The sequence below is a fragment of the Acomys minous genome (genome assembly GCF_964271855.1).
Source record: "Acomys minous genome assembly, chromosome: 6".
NCBI lineage: Eukaryota > Metazoa > Chordata > Mammalia > Rodentia > Muridae > Acomys > Acomys minous.
The window spans coordinates 50,370,829-50,388,974 of record NC_140487.1 but is presented as its reverse complement, the minus strand read 5'-3'; the positions used below and the strand labels follow the sequence as shown (position 1 = coordinate 50,388,974).

The following is an 18,146-nucleotide window of genomic DNA, read 5'->3' as shown; positions in this document are numbered from 1 at the left end:
AAACAATTGGGCTTTTTTTTTTTTAATCAAAGACTCTATATCAGAGGGGTAAGACTGGACAGCATTGTGCCAAAAAAAAAAAAAAAAAAAAAAAAAAAAAGCAACCAATACAAATGTGAAATGAGCCGGGCGTGGTGGCGCACGCCTTTAATCCCAGCACTCGGGAGGCAGAGGCAGGCAGATTGCTGTGAGTTCGAGGCCAGCCTGGACTACAAAAGTGAGTCCAGGACAGTTAAGGCTACACAGAGAAACTCTGTCTCAAAAAACCAAAAAAAAAAAAAAAAAAAAAAAAGTGAAATGATATCATAGTACAGGAGAAAAATATCGCCTTGTGTTGTGAAGGGACGGCTGGGCGTCTTTCTTAGATCTGAACTCCTTAACACTAACAAGCTTACAGTGAACTGACATGCTTAGTGTGTTAATCCACTGTAACTCATGAATTCTTTAAGTTAGTCATATGTTTTTTTAAAGTGATAAGAGTTTGCACTCGCGTCCAACCTCCTGATAATGTCTTATGACACCATCATCTACAAAGTTCACATGAGAATAATACAATGGAGTTAAAACGTTATCAATCACAGAAATGTTCCACTTTAAGTAACTTTTTCACTTTGTTTTGAGCCACATTCACGGCTGTGACGGGCCACACTGTCAGATGGTACAGAGCTCTGGAAAGGTTGCCCCTGTGCTCCACTTCTTTGTAGCAAACAAGCAGTCTTTTTTTTTTATTTATTTATTTTTTATTGTTTTGCACATGCCTCCAGAACAAATGGAATAAATTATTGTTACTTTTGGATCCTCATAGAGACTTTCCCTGCCCTTGGCCCCTGCTCTCATTTATCCAGAAGAACAGACTCAAAGTGGGGACATAATTGATCCAGGCAACCATGAGACCTGGAGATAGGAACTGATCAGGTAAGACAGAGACTCCAAAGCAGCAGGGCAGAAAATGTCCTTGCTGTGGGCTGGGGATGCTGTTCCCTGGTACCTTCTTGTCTTTTTCCCATGACTGGAAGCTGTATGTGACTGCAACTGAGCCAAGGTTCCGAACACCTCATGGCTGGGTCACCTGAACTGTCTGGTTCAGTCTCTCCCTATGGTTCATCCCAGTGTCTGTCGTAACTTCTTTTAAAAGGTCCCAAGAACTAGCACCTTGATGGTGTGGGCCCTTGCTGCAACACAGGAGCTTGATGTTCACTTTCTTTTAAGAGCCTACTATGAATCTATAATAAACTTCTCTCTAAAACTTAGCCTTTCTGCTTTTCTAAGTTCACTCATTGAGTTCTCTAGACCAGAACCTAAAAGCTGCTGGCTGGTGGCCAGTCTCTTTGGTGGCCATTTTACTTTCTGGGTTCCTGGCCTTTGAGAAAGGCCTTACTGTCCTCAAAGTCACCCCAATATTCCCACAACACTAGTTGTGGTACAATACTATTTTTATACCTGACATGGTCTTAGTAGTTTATTTTCTTATAATTGATTTTAATTCACAAAAATAGTTTGTTGTGGGCCAGGGATGTGTCCCAGGTGTACAAATGTCTGCCTAGCATTGGGGTTAAAGGTGCTGGCCACCATGTCACTCCAAGAATGTCTTTTGATGTAAACACAGGTTTACACCCTATGCAAACATCTTTTCAGGCTGCACTGGCACAAAGTAAATTCACCAGTGAGGCAGAGAGGCAGAAACTACAGGCTATGGCTCAGCCATTTTGATCAGTCTTAAATGTTCTTAAAAAAGAAAAAGAAACCACAGAAATTTAAATAAAATGAAACAGACTTTTTATTACATTTTATGGATAATTACTACAGATCAGGATGCAACCCATGTATGGAAAAACAAAATATGAAAAGAAAATAAGGGTAAGTAAATTAAGTTGGTTAAATAATCAACATATTTCTTTCTCTTCTTTTCTTAGAAGTTCTCTTTCCTGCGGCATAGTCATGATTTTTGACAAAGGTGTGCAATTGAAATAATGAAAGAACTGGTTCTAAATTAATTAAATCAATTAACTTTGGAAAGTAATTAGCTACCCTGATTTTGGAAGACACTCCAAGTTAAAAAACATCACCAAGGAAAGTTCTTTTTAGCAGCATCGAGAAAATGAACTGTTCCACAAAATTTACAGTTCAGGATGGGAAACATTCGTAAAGATCATTTCTATACAGTTGTCAAAACAAATACACTTTTGTCCCTAGCCCCAAACTATTTAGATAAATGATGTTCATTTTCTGACAGTCTTAGTCCTTTCCAAAGACATCGAATGACTTCACTTAAGTTCTAAATTAAGTATAATCCTTTGCCTCACTTCTAAACTTAGAATTCTGATTCACTTTTAAGTTTTAAGAACAAGGACACACAACAGTGTGGATGAAGAAGAGAGCTCTGCTGTGGTGAGCCTGTGCCAGTCACAAGCAGTAACAGTTTGGGGATTCATTCATTCATTTGCTTGCTTTGTTTTGTTTTGTTATTTATGTAACAAGGAGATGCTTAGTGTCCTCCCCCAGGTATGAGGTATAGTCTCTCAAAACAACTGCTTGTGGGCAGAATATTTGGCACTGACTCAAAGAGCCACAGTCTAAGAAGCTATAGCCGGTGTGCCAATAACTTAGGTATAGGGGTTGTAGAGGACTTTTCTGAACTCCCTCAATACTCTCAGAATTTACAAATCATATACATAAATGGCAGCTGCCCTTGGGATCCCTCCTTGAGCTTTGGAACCATAGAATGTGCAGCCAGAACATTAGACAACAAACAGAAAAGGCATTGTGTTTTATGTGTGAAACAAACCAGTCAAAACCAAACTAACCAAAATCCAAATGCTACTCGTAGACTTCCCAGAATAGGGTATTCAGAACTATCTTCAAACTGCTGTTCTACTCAACGTCTTTTGACATCCAATGTCCTCACAAACAATCCAATTTCTTCTACTTTCCAATCCCTTAAAGTGGCTCTCAACATCAAAAATTAAGATAATTTACATACACATTTTCACTCTTTAAATGTACTTTCAATTAAGTTCAAACAGGAGATTTTTAAGGTGTTTCTTGGATAATGAAAATTTCAAAATATAGGTAGATGCTAAGAATTGGGTTCCACTCTTTCTAGAAATGAGAAAAACTGTTCTTGAGGACTTACAAAAAAAAAAAAAGAAAGAAAGAAAGAAAGAAAGAAAGAAAGAAAGAAAGAAAGAAAGAAAAGGGTGTAAAAGGGCACTGAGTCACAAGTGAAAGCAGGGCGGTAACAGATCTTTCAGGAACTCAGCTGCACAAAGTGCTACTCAGGGGAGTTTTCTCTGAGAATAGGAAGGAAGTGATGCTAGCTCTCCTTTTGTTTTGTCATGAAGTTCTCTCCTTACTTGAGTGGCCTCAGTTTGTCCACGCTTGGGCACTGACCACAGGCCATGACAACCGGGCTGTGAGGTGGGTCCCCTGTGCTGTTCTGCTGTTTAGGTTTTGAAGTCGATCCCTTTCAGGAACAAAAAACAAACAACACAATAGCACACACACACACACACACACACACACACACACACACACACACACACACACACATTCCTATGCTTTTTGGGAAATGAATGTAAAAGTTTTCAATCAGTTTGTAGCTAAAAGTTTTGAGGCTGTAACTTGAGGAGCCATTTACAAGTCTTTCTTATAAGCCCCAGCAGTGGCTTTGTAATTTTCTCCTCTGTGTTTGTTACTAGGAATGCAGCAGACAGTCCATAGAAACAGAAATGACCTTATTTCAAGAAGAAATGGCTTACCAAAGAAGAAATGCAAATACGGGGAAAGCTTAACAAACACTAATGGTGATTTATGTCCAGCAAAATGAAGAGACAAAAGACTTTCCAAGACTTAAGGTTTTTTAAAAAAATGTATTTCAGTAAATTAGGAAGGTCTATCTGCTATATTCTTGTCACTTTCCTTGTCCTCCCCCTAGCCAGAACCATCCTGAGCCAAAAAAACCAAAATGGCATTTGTTGACTGACTGTGTATAGAAAGGGGGGAAAAGTATAGAACATTGGTCAGATATGCCTACTGGTAGACATAATGACACAGTTCTGGAAGGCCATGGTAACTCACAGGATGTCTCCACGGCTCTTGGAACTCTTCCCCCAATTGCATGTGAGACTGTGACAACCACAACTCAGGGTCCTGCTGGGGAGGCCCTCCTGCATGCTTCCTCGGAACTTCTTACTCGATGACTTCCGCATTCTACCTAACCTGTACTGGCTTCTTTGATCAGGCTGGATGTGGATCGGTTGGTAGAGCCCTCGCCTAGGACGTGCAAAGCTCTAGGTCCGTTTCCCAGACTTGCATAAAGCCAGCTGTGACAGCACACACCTGCAACTCCACCACTGCCACAAAGTGGAGTCAGGAGGGTCCGCAGCTCAAGAGTTCTTCTACATGAGGAGTTTGAGGCCAGCTTGAGCAACATGAGACTCTGTGTTAAGAAAAATATCAAGGACTTGTTCATTACTTCTCTAAGGAACTGAGAATCGTTTTATGCTGGTCCAATGCCACGACACAGCGGCTCAGCTCTGGTTGTCTGATTAACAGCTTGCGATGTCTAAAACTTGAGCAGGGTGGGGGTAGCTGCATGTGACAGGAAGGGAGTGGAATATCTATCCAGGAGTAAGGAGGTGCAAGTTTCTTTTCCTTTTTCTTTGCATCTCTCCTTCCAGTTGGTGGAAAATAAAGCAGGACCACCTGCTAACTGGTGTGGGCACTGTGTTTTCTCCCAGGATCAGGCACTAAGACTTGTTTAAAAGCCACACAGCATGAAAGGAACTCTCACTCTCATTACACTATTTAGATCACATTAAGAAGCCACATGTTCTGTTTAAAGTTTATTCCTTTCCCCTGTTTGTGCAGTCACCAAACTTTATGCACTCTGTGTCTCCTGCTTGCGGCCGCTTCATGGCAGGACTCTGCTGTAGTGGCCACACTCAGTCCTGCTGTGCAGCCAATTCACCCTCAGCCTTTGCTGCTTTCCCTGCTGCATTTGGGTAAAATCCAAAAACTAAAACCTGGCGGCAGCATCGAGTCCCTCCCACCTCAGCACTCCGTGCTTCTGTAACAGGACTTTTCTCAGCGCACTTTGTAACCTCCTCCTTCTGCACACATTGCTTCTCCTTCCCTCCCCACACCTCTCTCTCCCCTTGGTGAAGGCTTTGAGTCTTATCTCAAGGGCCAGGAGCTGGGAAGGGAGCTGCTTTTTCAGCTCCAGGCACTGCTCACAGCTGTACTGCCGTGGTGAGCTCGTGCTCACACTTGTCTCACAACCAGGATATGTCTTTATCTCTGTGACCCAGCACCTAGCTAGGTACCTAGTGTAGTGCGTGCACTCAGTAGCAGCAAGATTTTGCCCAGTGTTTACACAATGCTTTAGTTAATGTTTTTTGTTGCTGTTGTTTCATTTTTTGAGGCAGGGTTTCTCTGTATAACAGCTCTGGCTGGCCTTGAACTCATGGAGATCCACCTGCCTCTGCCTCCCAAGCGCTGGGATTAAAGGCGCATGCCACCACCGCCTGGCTTGTTAAGATGTACACTGTTTATTATTTGGGCGAGCAATTTAGACAGCACATTTGCAGGAAGCTGTGTGCTGATTACTTTAAATGATCTTGTTCTTTTCTATTCAATATTTAGTGGGATTGCAACTATAGTCTGGTTTTCCTATCCTTACTTAAGAAAAAGAAAATAATGTCCTTTCCCCAACTGCACAATTAGAGGCTGGAGTTCTGTCATACACCTGCAATGCAAACACTACTCTGTGGTGTGTGGAGAAGAAGCCAGAAGAGGTTATGTTTAGGCAAGGCAATGTTTGAATATGGCCTCGCCAATGTTTGCTCTGGCTTGAGAACAGGAAGAGAAAAACCATTTCACTTTACTGAAAATCCAAAGGTTGTTTGGAACTTAAAGAAATTCTTGGTTTATTTCAAATTTATTTTCAATGCAGCTAGAAAATCTCATGTGCCACTGAGGCCTTGTACAGGAAAGGGGTTCTGTAACACCAATACAAAGAGCCCCTCAGCAAGGCAGCAGCTTAGGATGCAAAAGCCAGTAGCAGCTTTCTTGAGAACAGCTGAGTTTAGTTGATGGGAATGTATTTTTCAAACATTACTCATTAAGTTAAAACATGTTAAAGTCTAGTCACTGAAACAAAATAATATCTTCAAAGGGAAGAAGGAAAAAATAAACAATTTCTTCCAACATTTACTACTAGTACAAAACATCAAGGATTTGTTAACAGAGTTTTAATAGGTGTACAATCTCCCAAATGGTCTGCATGAAGGAGTTGATAAATGTGCAGAACGCACTGCCAATCATCCTCTCACTGCCACTCCACCCCCTGCCCCCCCCCACTCCACCCCCACTATGCCTCCCTCTTGGGGAGGATTGCCCAGGTAACTTGAACCACTGCTGTGATTCTGTCCTGGGACTAGGGTGGTGAGCAGCACAGGAAAGTGAGAGTGGGCTCTGCACTGATTAATTTGCACAGGTGCTCATTTTGAATGACTTCCTGAGTGTCTACTATTTGAGAGAACACCTGACAAGTGCCAGAGATGCACAGGCCACTAAGATACAACGGTAACCCTCACAGAATCTACAGACAGTGACAGGCAACTACTGTGGACTGAATGCTTACCACAGGCTAGGCCTTTGTGCTCAGGGTTAATACACACTGTCTTCTTCACTCCTCAGGCATCCTCAGAGGAAAGCATTAGCAATCAGATGTTTCAAATGAGATAAACACATCCAAGGAAGGCTAATTAGCTGTGAAACCCCAGCTGCTGTCTGTCAGTGCGTCTGTCTCTAACCCTCCGTCCCTGCACCACTGTGCAGTCTGGAGGGTTTGGTGAGACTCGTGCAGGAAGCCACACTGAGTCCAGTATGTGCATTAGAGGGCTAAGGAGAACAGATAGAAGAATTGCTCACATGGCGTCAAGATGAAGGGTTTCCAAGGCTGAGGGAGGCAACATGGAGCAGGGATGGGGAGCGCTGGGCACTGTTAGCGTCAGTGCCCTGGGACAGCGGCACCAGACACCGAAGGGAGAGGAGCACTGCAATTTTTTGTTAAATAAATAGAAGTTGCTTAGAAAAACACCAGTGTGTGTGAGCGGTCTGCACGGTGTATGTGGGTGTGAGCGGTCTGCATGGTGTGTGAGGGTGCGAGCGGTCTGCACGGTGTGTGTGGGTGTGAGCGGTCTGCACGGTGTGTGAGGGTGTGAGCGGTCTGCACAGTGTATGTGGGTGTGAGCGGTCTGCACGGTGTGTGAGGGTGCAAGCGGTCTGCACGGTGTGTGAGGGTGTGAGCGGTCTGCACAGTGTATGTGGGTGTGAGCGGTCTGCACGGTGTGTGAGGGTGTGAGCGGTCTGCACGGTGTATGAGAGTGTGAGCAATCTGCATGGTGTATGTGTGTGTGAGCGGTCTGCACGGTGTATGAGGGTGTGAGCGGTCTGCACAGTGTATGTGGGTGTGAGCGGTCTGCACAGTGTGTGAGGGTGTGAGCGGTCTGCATGGTGTGTGAGGGTGCGAGCGGTCTGCACGGTGTGTGAGGGTGTGAGCGGTCTGCACGGTGTATGAGGGTGTGAGCGGTCTGCACGGTGTATGAGAGTGTGAGCAATCTGCACGGTGTATGTGTGTGTGAGCGGTCTGCACGGTGTATGAGGGTGTGAGCGGTCTGCACGGTGTATGAGGGTGTGAGCAATCTGCACTGTGTATGTGGGTGTGAGCAGTCTGCACGGTGTGTGAGGGTGTGAGCGGTCTGCACAGTGTATGTGGGTGTGAGTGGTCTGCATGGGGTGTGAGGGTGTGAGCGGTCTGCACGGTGTATGTGGGTGTGAGTGGTCTGCATGGTGTGTGAGGGTGTGAGCGATCTGCACGGTGTATGTGGGTGTGAGTGGTCTGCATGGTGTGTGAGGGTGTGCTCTGGCCAGAGTCTGGTTTCTAAATTTGTTTCAGGGCTTATTTTCACCTTGACAACGCTGTAACACTCTGTTGTATGCTTGTTTTGTTGGCTGCCTTGGCAAAGCCATTTGTCCTGTGATTTTAGCTCCATTCATTCTAAGTGATCTGAGCATCTGTTGGGGCCTTTATGCTAGTTTGTGGATAAGCCATTTTCTGAGTTTTATTCTTTATTTCTATTTGATGTTTTCCAAAACCCACCCTTGGGGGCTTTAGTTTTGTTTAACTCTCAAGCTCTCCCACTCTGTATTCCTATTTCATTATAGGTAGCCCAACTTAAAAAGTAACTCCTAAGGTTTCCATTTATCTTGTTTTAAGTACAGTTCACAAGGCCCACTATCCCCATTAACACATCTTTCTCAAGCTGAGACTAAATTAACTTTGCCTTAGGAAGATTCGTGTGAGGTTACAGTGTACTTGGTCTGAAAACATGCTCAGAACTGGTGGGGTTTGTTTCCCAGTATTTGATGGTCTGGCAATGATAACTATAAATCTGTAGTCAATGAAGGAAAGCAAACTCATTTAGAGTGCGACCTCGAAGTGACAATGTGGGATTTGGAAGGGATATTAAATTTGAAGACATATGGGCAATTCTGTACCAGAAAAAAACACGTAACTCAAGAGATAATCACTTTGAACTTTTAAAGTGTATGAACTCCGTCCCAATACAGTTCACTTGACATCTTTATGCATAAAATGAATGCTGTAATCTCCTCCAGAGTACCCCCTATCTGAAAACATTTCATCTGATTTGGAATCAGGAATCCTATTTTGGTGCGTCTATTGAGGAGAACGAACAAAGACAGAATGTGACACAGTTCCTAAAAGTCTCCTGGTCTGCAGCTGATTTCTGGTGTTGATGACAAAGAATTTCCCCCAAAACAAAACAAACAGTGCTTCTGTACTAGGAATGAAAGAATCTAATACCACCCCCACCCCCCAATTAGCTCTTTCACGATGTTAAAATACAACAAAGCAGAAATAAGTACAGATGACTGGCTATAAAAACAAGTTTACCCATTGCTATCTTACAACCCAGAAAGAACTAGAAGACAACTTCAAAACTTGATATGCATGTAAGTTGGTTTTCCTAAATCAACAGTTATAACAGCTGCAGGAAATGAGCTAAAAACAGCTTCCTTATTTCTCAGGTAAAATATCAGAATATTATGATAGAGTTAACCTTCCAGCTTTTTCCTTTGTACTGTATATATATATATATATATATATATATATATATATATATATATATATGTAGCGATTAACTGAATACATTATTTGCAATATTCTGGTATAAGAGTATCTCATCACTTGAAATGGGAACCTTTTGGAATTACGTGGGAATTGTGTTATGATGTTTCCACTAGCATTGCCTGTGGTGTCCAGTCCAAGTGTTTAGGGAGCACGTACTCCATGCCTGACACAGGGAGTCTTCTCTGGCCACAGAGTTACTTTTGGTCCCCAGTAGAGTGCACATCTGTGTCACAGTTGTCCATGCTTCTGCGAATAAGGTGAGTAGGTTACTTCCCCCTTATTGCTTAGTAGGTTTTTTTCTTCTGGGTAACAATGTCTTCTTCCTTAGCTGTGCTGTTAATCCCCTTACACATCATGACCATCAACTTCCTATAGAAGTGGTTTTTATTTAGATATCAGGGTAACGAGTTTGCATATGTTTTTCTGTACTTGTCTAGGCAACTGTTTTGTTTATAGGAGTTTGAGATTAGCCACATGGGAAATGAAAGAGATATAGACAATCCCTAAGGATGTCTTTGGCTTTAAAATAGAGATGATACTTTCAGGATTCTCCAAAGCTACTTCTGCATATGAGTAAAAAATCATTACAAAAAAAAAACTCACAAAAAAGGGACAGAAGTTAATAAGAAGATGTTGCATGTGATGTAACCATAGCATTCTGTTTATAAGTCCAAAGACGAGAGGCTTACGGAAACAGAAAGAGGTGTTAGAGAGCACCTAGGAAGAGGATGAGGCTCAAAGCTAAATGCTGGGTCCCTGTCTAGGTGATGAAAGTGTCTACAGTTGATGCACAGTTCTGCAAATATTCTGAAATCTACTGAATCATATGCTTCCAATGGGTAAATGTTTGATATGCAAATGGCATATCAATAAACCCGACTGAAAGTTATTGTTATTCCCTTAATTTTTTTTTAGTTCTTCTTAAGGGAAGACTAAGTAGCTCATGAAGAAGTTCTCATATAATACAGACTAGCTCTTTTGCAGCTGATTCTCATCGCTACATGCAAATATATGTGCACAGCAATGAAACAGGTGAAAAGTTTTTGTGTTCCAAGGAGGTTAGTTTGATGTTATTTGTGTGTAGGTGTGTAAGACACAGAGAAAGAGAGACAAAGAGAGACAGAGACATAATAAGAGAGGAGAGACAGACAGACAGACAGACAGACACACACACACACACACACACACACACACACACACACACACACACAGAGTAAGATGACACAGCAGGTCGCATCAGAAAGCAACAGAGTTTAATCCCAGCACTCAGGTGGCAGAGGTAGGTGGCTCGCTGTGAGTTTGAGGCCAGCCTGGTCTACAAAGCTAGTCCAGGACAGTCAAGGCTACACAGAGAAACCCTGTCTCAAAAAACAAAACAAAACAAAACAAAAAAAGAAAAAGAAAAAGAAAAAGAAAGAAAGAAAGCAATAGAGCTCTCTGCCTTATTAGACTGAGACAAAGTTTCCCCTTGCTCTTACAGGTGGTGGTCTTTCAGTTAAGCTGGATGGCGGGCGGGCTCTCAGAATCTGCCTGTCTTTGTCACCCAGTGCTCAATTATATGCAGACACAGCTATGCCCTGCTTTTAACACAAATGCTGAAGTTTCTAACTCAGGCTCTCATACTGCACAACTAAAAGCACTAAATGCTGAATACGTCCACCTTCTCAATAACCTGTCTTTAGGTGTGTTTGTTTGTTTGTTTGTTTGTTGTTGTTGTTTGTTTTGAAAAGGTCAAAAGGTCTTACTATTATCTCTGGCTCTCACTATGTAGACCAGGCTGGCCTGGAACTCACACACAGAGACCCTCCTGCCTTTACCACTAGTGGCATGTACCACTAATCCTGGCCAATTTGCCTTCTTTATGAGAGAATACTTGGCAAATATTTTTGTTCTACAAGTGAGGAAGGTACTACACAGTGAGAATCCACAAAGGTCTTCACCCCACCGCCCCCTGCAGGTAGGTTTGTCACTATCAAATCTAGCCTCTATCATCCATAAAGAATAAATTCACATAAACAGCCCACACAGGTCCGAAATGAGGTAGCTTTTAACTCTTTATAGGGTGCTGACAGTCAGGGAGGTGAGAATACCGGCCAACAAGTTAGGTATCACCTCCACAAGCAGCAGGGGGCTCTCTAACACCACACAGAGGCTCAGGAGCAGGAGCCATGTGACCTAGGTTTTGACTAGGGAACTCAGCCTTCATCCCATGGTCAATGGTGATGTGTTCGCTGAAGGACAGTCTTAAGACCAACATTTACAGGCCAGATAAAGTCCACCGATAGGAACTTTCAGCAAAACTTTAGGTGTCGAATCATTAGTACGTGCTACTTAATCATGTTGCTCTAAGTCTCCTTTGAAGCCCACTGAAATTTGGAGTTATTATATGCTATACCATCACAAAACCAATACTCAAAACCCATATATTGGCTATTACAGTTTTCTGCATGAAATGAAAAGGGGGCTTACATAGACATCACCAGTGTCTGCTTCTCACTTAGTAAAGAAACACACAGACGTGCACTGGCTATTTACCCAAGGATGAAGATGCAGGTACGTGTAAAAGAGGAAGCTAAATTAATCACTAACACCCACAGTCTTCCACATCATTCTTCGTGGAGAGAAGCTGAGTTAGGGGCCATTGGAAAGTTAATGTAGCAAATCAGAATACTGCTTTTAACACTGGTTTTTGTAAAGGTCTAAGATAAAGCCTTTGTATCTCTGCCTGCCTGGTCTCTCTACGGAAATATCTCTGTATAGATCCGGATCTACAGAGTCACATGTAGCAGGGAAAACAACACCAAGTGAATCACACAAAGAGCTGAGCTCTCAGCTGACCTGGGATCTGATAAAAATGTAGCCTCGTTAATCACCAAAGGTAAAAATCTTACTTTATTTTCAATTTTTAACATAGTTCCTCACTTTAATTTCTCCCCTTATGTATTTCAGGGACCCTTTTCAGGTAGGGAAAGGACATAAAGTGTGTTGTTTTATCATGAGCTCTTAGATTTATGTAAATATTTAAGAGTGTTTAAATGTAACTGGGGGAGAGGTTGCTGAGGATTGGAGTTCAGCCATGAGCTCATAGTCACCTGTCACTCCAGCTCCAGGGCATCTGACGCCTTTTTATGACCTCCTAAGGCACACGTATGCCTCATCCCTGACACACACACACACACAAAAATAAATAACATCTTTAAAAAAATAAAATATAAGACAATGATAGTATTTAATAAGTTTCCGTTTTAAATTTAAGTTATTTGAAATGGACTATAAGAAACGAGCACTTTTCAAAGGGACAGGAATTCATCCCTCAGTCACCACAAAGCTCTCCCTGAAGCTCCCGCGTGTTCAAGAGGCAAGACCATGCTGGGCAAGCCACAGACAGCAGAGGACTGGAAAGATCAGCACGGTGCTTCCAAATCGTTCCAACTTTTCACCTTCGTATGGACTCTCATCTCAGCTATAGATTAGCAGTATCCAAATATCTCCTACACTTTTGCACAGTATGTGAAGAAAGATTAAAAAGTCATCTATGAAAATTATAAGTTAGGTAGACATTACAGTACATGTGTACCCTCTAATAACATGAGACACGTAGATGAGGTTGAATAAAACACAGGGTGAAATGTACACATCTAGGCGCATCTGTTATTACCCTAATCATGCTGTGTGTTGCAGAATTTACCGCATGGCATTCTAATCGTCTGGTGATGTTTCTGCATCTTCACTAGTGTGGGACTGTAGAACTAGTGTCTTAATTACCTCATGATCCTTGGTGGGGCAGTAGTGTTCGATCAGAGAGAAAACCATTAAACAATGTTGTAAGTTTTGTTTGAACAGGGAAAACAGCAAAGAATACCTCCCATAAGGCCATGATATGCTATGTGCCAACGATGGGCGGTACAGTGTTAGATTACTGCACGGACCAGCTGTCGATAGCTTTCTACAAGCTGTAATCATTAACTAGGATATACATCAGAATTTTCAAGGCAATATTCAACAGGCATTTCTTTACTTGTTATTTAAAGCTCATATTTTACCTATTTATTTCAATTCAGTTCCTAGCACTCTGGGACTCTGTAGACTCTCTCCTTTGGGTAGACTGAGAACGGAATCCTCAGCAATGGTTATCATTTCCATAACAAACAAGGAAAACAACAGCCGTTGGACTGAGAGCTGAAGAAACATACTGCAGGAGCATGAAGGTGTCTGCATTGACACTCAAGCTCACAAGGGACCTCTGTGTAGAAAGCCTCATCCTACACCTGACTGTTGTCTTCAAGAAGTTCACAACCAAAAGCAGAAATAACCTGGAAGTGAAGGTTGTCAAGGAATCAATCAACCCTCCTCCCCGCTCCGCTTGGAAGTGTTGGGACATTGTCTGCACAGAGCAGTGACTGGGGAGACCAAAGTCATGACTCGGCGATCTTGAATGCCCAGTTAGATATTCCTACATACACTGTAGTGAGCAACAACTCAAAACAAATTTCAGAAAACCACACTGCTCTTCTTGCACTTCATAGCAGCCATTGTAACATCAGGCAGCTATACAACAGGGCGTAGTAATGGCCACTACTTTTTAAAATCTAAAACACAACGTGCTTAGGGCTTTTCAGGACTGACATCGTTGTAAGGACCAAAGTTCCCAACCTTAAAATTAGACATCGTTAAAACTCCAGAAAGTGTACGTTAGGTTTGTCTTCGTACACATGTCAAGCGTGTGGACTTTTCCACAAATTCAATATAGAAGTGGAGGTTCTGCTATGTAGCACTTCCTTCTGCGTTGAAGTATTAATTCTCTGAAAAGAAACTCTGAACACCACAGTAAGTTTCTGTTACGGTGGACATGCCAGGACAGCAAAAGAAAAGTGACCGTGCTGGCTCTCACGACAGCCAGTCTGCAGGAATCCTCTTACTATAAATGATATTTTTTTCATCATATTTCTGTTGTTAAAGCACAAGCAAAATACCCATGGCGTGCGTTTTTTAAAGTAAAATTCATTTTGTCTAGAGCTTTTTTCAATACACTGTTATTGTTGTCTGACTTTTTCCCCCCCGAAAAGATCATTTTACAGAGAAAACTGTAAGCAAAACATTTATAAGAAGTCAAATGTCACTGTACATAAAGCAGTTGCAATTAAAATGCGACCGGTCTGATAAGAAAAGTACGTTTTTAAACTATGAACTGTGACCTTGGGCAGCTCAGACTTTCTGTGGGGGGCAGGACTCAGTCATTACTGTGACGGCTTCCACCTTAGCAGCTCAGGACACAGCAGTCCAGTCTACAACACCAGCAGTGTGCTTCCTCACAGGCGGGGCTCTTTACAGCTGCCTTTTTTTATTTTTATAGGTCGCAGAGACCCCCATCACCGTTCCCAGCAACCCGACCAGAACGCTGTGCTCAGTCATTCTCACACAGCGGTTTTTTGGTTTTGTTTGTTTTTGTTTTCCCAGCGTCATTTGGGTACTAAATCTCTCTAGCATTATTCAAGGAGACACATTGTCCTCAACCTTCATTCTCAGGATTATAATACACTTGAAAAGAGAGCAGATAATCGGATCCTTCCATTGAAACTACTTAAGTCCTCTGACAGCCGGGAGACCCCAGAGGCCCATTCAGCGCTAATGCAAACCTGCTTTGGCTTCGAGTTGCATAGGTATTATCTTAAAGACACTCCCATTAAAAGAAGGCTATAACTGAACTCAATAATGATAAGCAACTGCATAAAAGCGTCAGTGAAAGAGCAGCGAGCTATTTAAAGGTTTCTGTCTGGTCCGAGGAAAGACCACAGTGCAGAACAGACTGCAAGGTTTGTAGCCTGTTACTAATGATGCCCAGCACTGGCCAAGAACGCTGCTCAGAAACTACCAAACAGCATACGCAGAGAACACTACCTTCTCAGCGGCATGATTTCACAAGCCATCCTCGTGTGTGACTCTGCACGGGATCCCCGAGTGTCTTCCAGCCAAGTCCTATGCACAGGACCCGCGGAACACACAACCTGCTGCAGCTGACGCTGCCTCTCCGCTTCCAGCTGCAGGCAAGGATATTTATCGGCTGCCTCCACATTTACACTGCAGTCCACTTTGACCTTTTGTTCCAGCGAAGCAGCTGAAACCCTGAGCCAATCAGAGGAGGAGCAGCGGAGTGTGAAAGGCTGCTCCTCCTCCTCCTGCGGCTCCTCCCGCTCCTGCTCCTGTCCCCACCCCTCTCTGCTCTGCTCGTTCCTCAGTGGGCTTGCCAAGCCCCAGTAACCTGAAACTTTCCTCTGAGAGGTTCCAGACAAGCCTGTCAGTCTGTGAAGAGCAACCAATAAACTGCAGGGGAACCCAGTGCTGTACTGGCTCAACAGCAAGAAAGCCAGCTAGGAAATGCAATGCATTGTCAAGGAGAGGCAGTGTCTTTAAAGGAAGCGTGTTCGTGGCCCAAGGGAAAAGTTGGACTGCACCATGTCTTCCTAAAACAAACAAATAAATAAAAATAAATCACACAAACGGTAGCCAGAGAAGGCAGAACGCTTTTCCAGGCGGAGGCATAGACGGACCCTTGTCCTACTCACATTTTCTTCCCCAGATGCTTGTTTACACTAGGCTGTGAGCAGTCCCTGGTGACATCACTCAAGGGAAGGAGAACACTGTGCTGTAAGGGCTCAAGTTCTCAAGAGATCAAAATGTCTACTTGCATGGCCCTTCGGTTTGTTGTTTCTACATTTCGTTCATATGAGCTGAATGCAGCTACTTGCATAGTATTTTTCTACCCAAAATGTCAACGGCACTTTGGAGAGAATTGTTTCTTATTATGTATACTTCTTTTTTTTACATACCAAGTTTTCCACAAGGCCTTCTAAATGCTTGTTGATTATCATCTTTTATAATTTTGTATTTTACCTGTATGTATGTATGTATGTTTGCTTGAATATACACATGTGCACCACCTGTGTGACTGTTGCCCGAGGAAGCCAGAAAGGGGCGCGGGATCCTCTGGAGCTGGAGTTACAGATGGCAGAGTGGCCATGTAGGTGCTAGGAAGCAAACCTGGGTCCCCCAAAGGAGCAGCGAGTGCCCCAGCCCCTGTTGTTTCTTCAGGAGCATTATTTCTAGGAAAATAATTGCAGTTCATAGATCTCATACAATGCCAAAATATAGCACAAACACATGCACGATTTATTTCACATTGGGCAAGTTTAAATAGGTCTAACACAGCTGCAATAATTTTTAGGCAGCAGAAAGAACAGAGACTCAGTCAATGACACTCAAAAATGTGTGCCAGCTTAAAGGATCTCCTGCAATTTTTCCTAGATTGGACTATTTTTTTTTTAACAAACTAATCAGAAAATTGAAATTGTCACTATATTCTTTTTTGATACTATATTTGCATTTTTCTTTTAAATTATCACCTCTATTCCTAGAACCAACCTCATTATCAACCAACATCATCATACTTTTGAATGGTCGTGATGTCTTAGATAGTTTTCTATTGCTGTGAAGAGACACTATGACCAAGGCAACTATTGAAAGAAAACATTTAATTGGGGGCTTACTTACAATTTTCCATGCCCATTACAGCCAGCATGGGATCATGACAGCAGGCATGATGGTAAGTAAAAGATTATTTCTTATCTTCACTTTAGGGAGGGGGAGAGAGACAGAGAGAGAGAGAGAGAGAGAGAGAGAGAGAGAGAGAGAGAGAGAGAGACAGAGACAGAGACAGAGACAGAGACAGAGAGACAGAGACAGAGAGAGAGACAGAGAGAGAGACAGAGAGACAGAGACAGAGAGAAGAAGAAAAAGAAGAAGAAGAGGAAGAAGAAGAAGAAAAGAGGAAGAAGAAGAAGAAAAGAAGAAGAAGAAAAGAGATTTTGAGCCATGTGGGCTTTTTAAACATCAAAACTCATTCCCAATGACACACCTCCTCCAACAAGCTCACACCTCTCAATCCTTCCTAAATAGTTCTACCAACTGGTAACTAAGCATTCAAACACATGAGCCTCTGGAGACCATTCTCATTTAAACCAGCACACCACTTTAATGAGTGGTCAGGGTGCAGAAGGAAATATCATTGCTGTGAGAGGTACTCTTCTGGGGCAAAATGTGTTTGTGGTCAGTAAAAACATTATTTTTATATTTGGCCTTGGCATTTAAGAGAATAGTCCATTTTTTTCTCAGCTTCAGGTAGACATTTTAATGTTGAATTAAGTCAAGGTAATGTTTATATCTAGGCAGTCCTTTCTTTCCTTCTTCTTCTTCTTCTTCTTCTTCTTCTTCTTCTTCTTCTTCTTCTTCTTCTTCTTCTTCTTCTTCTTCTTCTTCTTCTAATCAAGAAGGGACTCATTAATGAGAAACAGCTCTCCAAATAATATTTCATCTGGTTAAGGATAATGTCTGAGGACTGTTAAAGAAATACACTTATCACTTTAATCCTGGTTATACTTTCCTGCTTGGTGTTGAAGACTAGGTAGGTGGCTCAAATAAACCATTTTCTTTTTAATATCAAGACCAGTTGAACATCTGCTCCTCAAGCCTTCCTTAGGCTTGAGCAGAACGTCTGGATCTTCTTGTCTTTGCCAGTTTATCTATGTGATAGAAAGTCAAAGATCTTGCTTTACTGTTGTTTCACTTGCAAGTATGGAGGAAATACTTTCTCTTTGCTCACCCTCCTCTTTGTAGACAGAGCACTAGCAGAGTCCTCTCATTGATGTCTCCATGGCCTCCCTGAACAAGAGAACAAATGACACCACAGTCCCTTGAGAGATGCTCCACAGTGCACTGGGACTAAGCTGACCTTGGAGGGAAGGAGGAAACTATTATCCCTTTACTCACTTTGACTACACCAGTGTAGGACTCTAATTATGGGTACTGAACACAGGTTAGTTATACCAGTCTGCTATTTTTCATTACTGGGCAATATTTAGATAAAGCTTGAGCA

The 18,146-nt window shown here is 42.5% G+C and overlaps 1 protein-coding gene across 2 annotated transcripts in view; it reads right to left on the bottom strand.

The window, feature by feature from the left end:
• The window catches only part of FAM13A (family with sequence similarity 13 member A), an 86,189-nt gene extending 70,812 nt beyond the window's left edge, over positions 1–15,377 (bottom strand). For both annotated transcript variants that reach the window (XM_084786983.1, XM_084786984.1), the window contains exon 1: positions 15,116–15,377. In XM_084786983.1, the coding sequence (XP_084643109.1) occupies positions 15,116–15,144 (29 nt within the window). In that variant the 5' untranslated portion in view covers positions 15,145–15,377. The remainder of the gene's footprint in view (positions 1–15,115) is intronic.
• Positions 15,378–18,146: the final 2,769 nt, after the last annotated feature.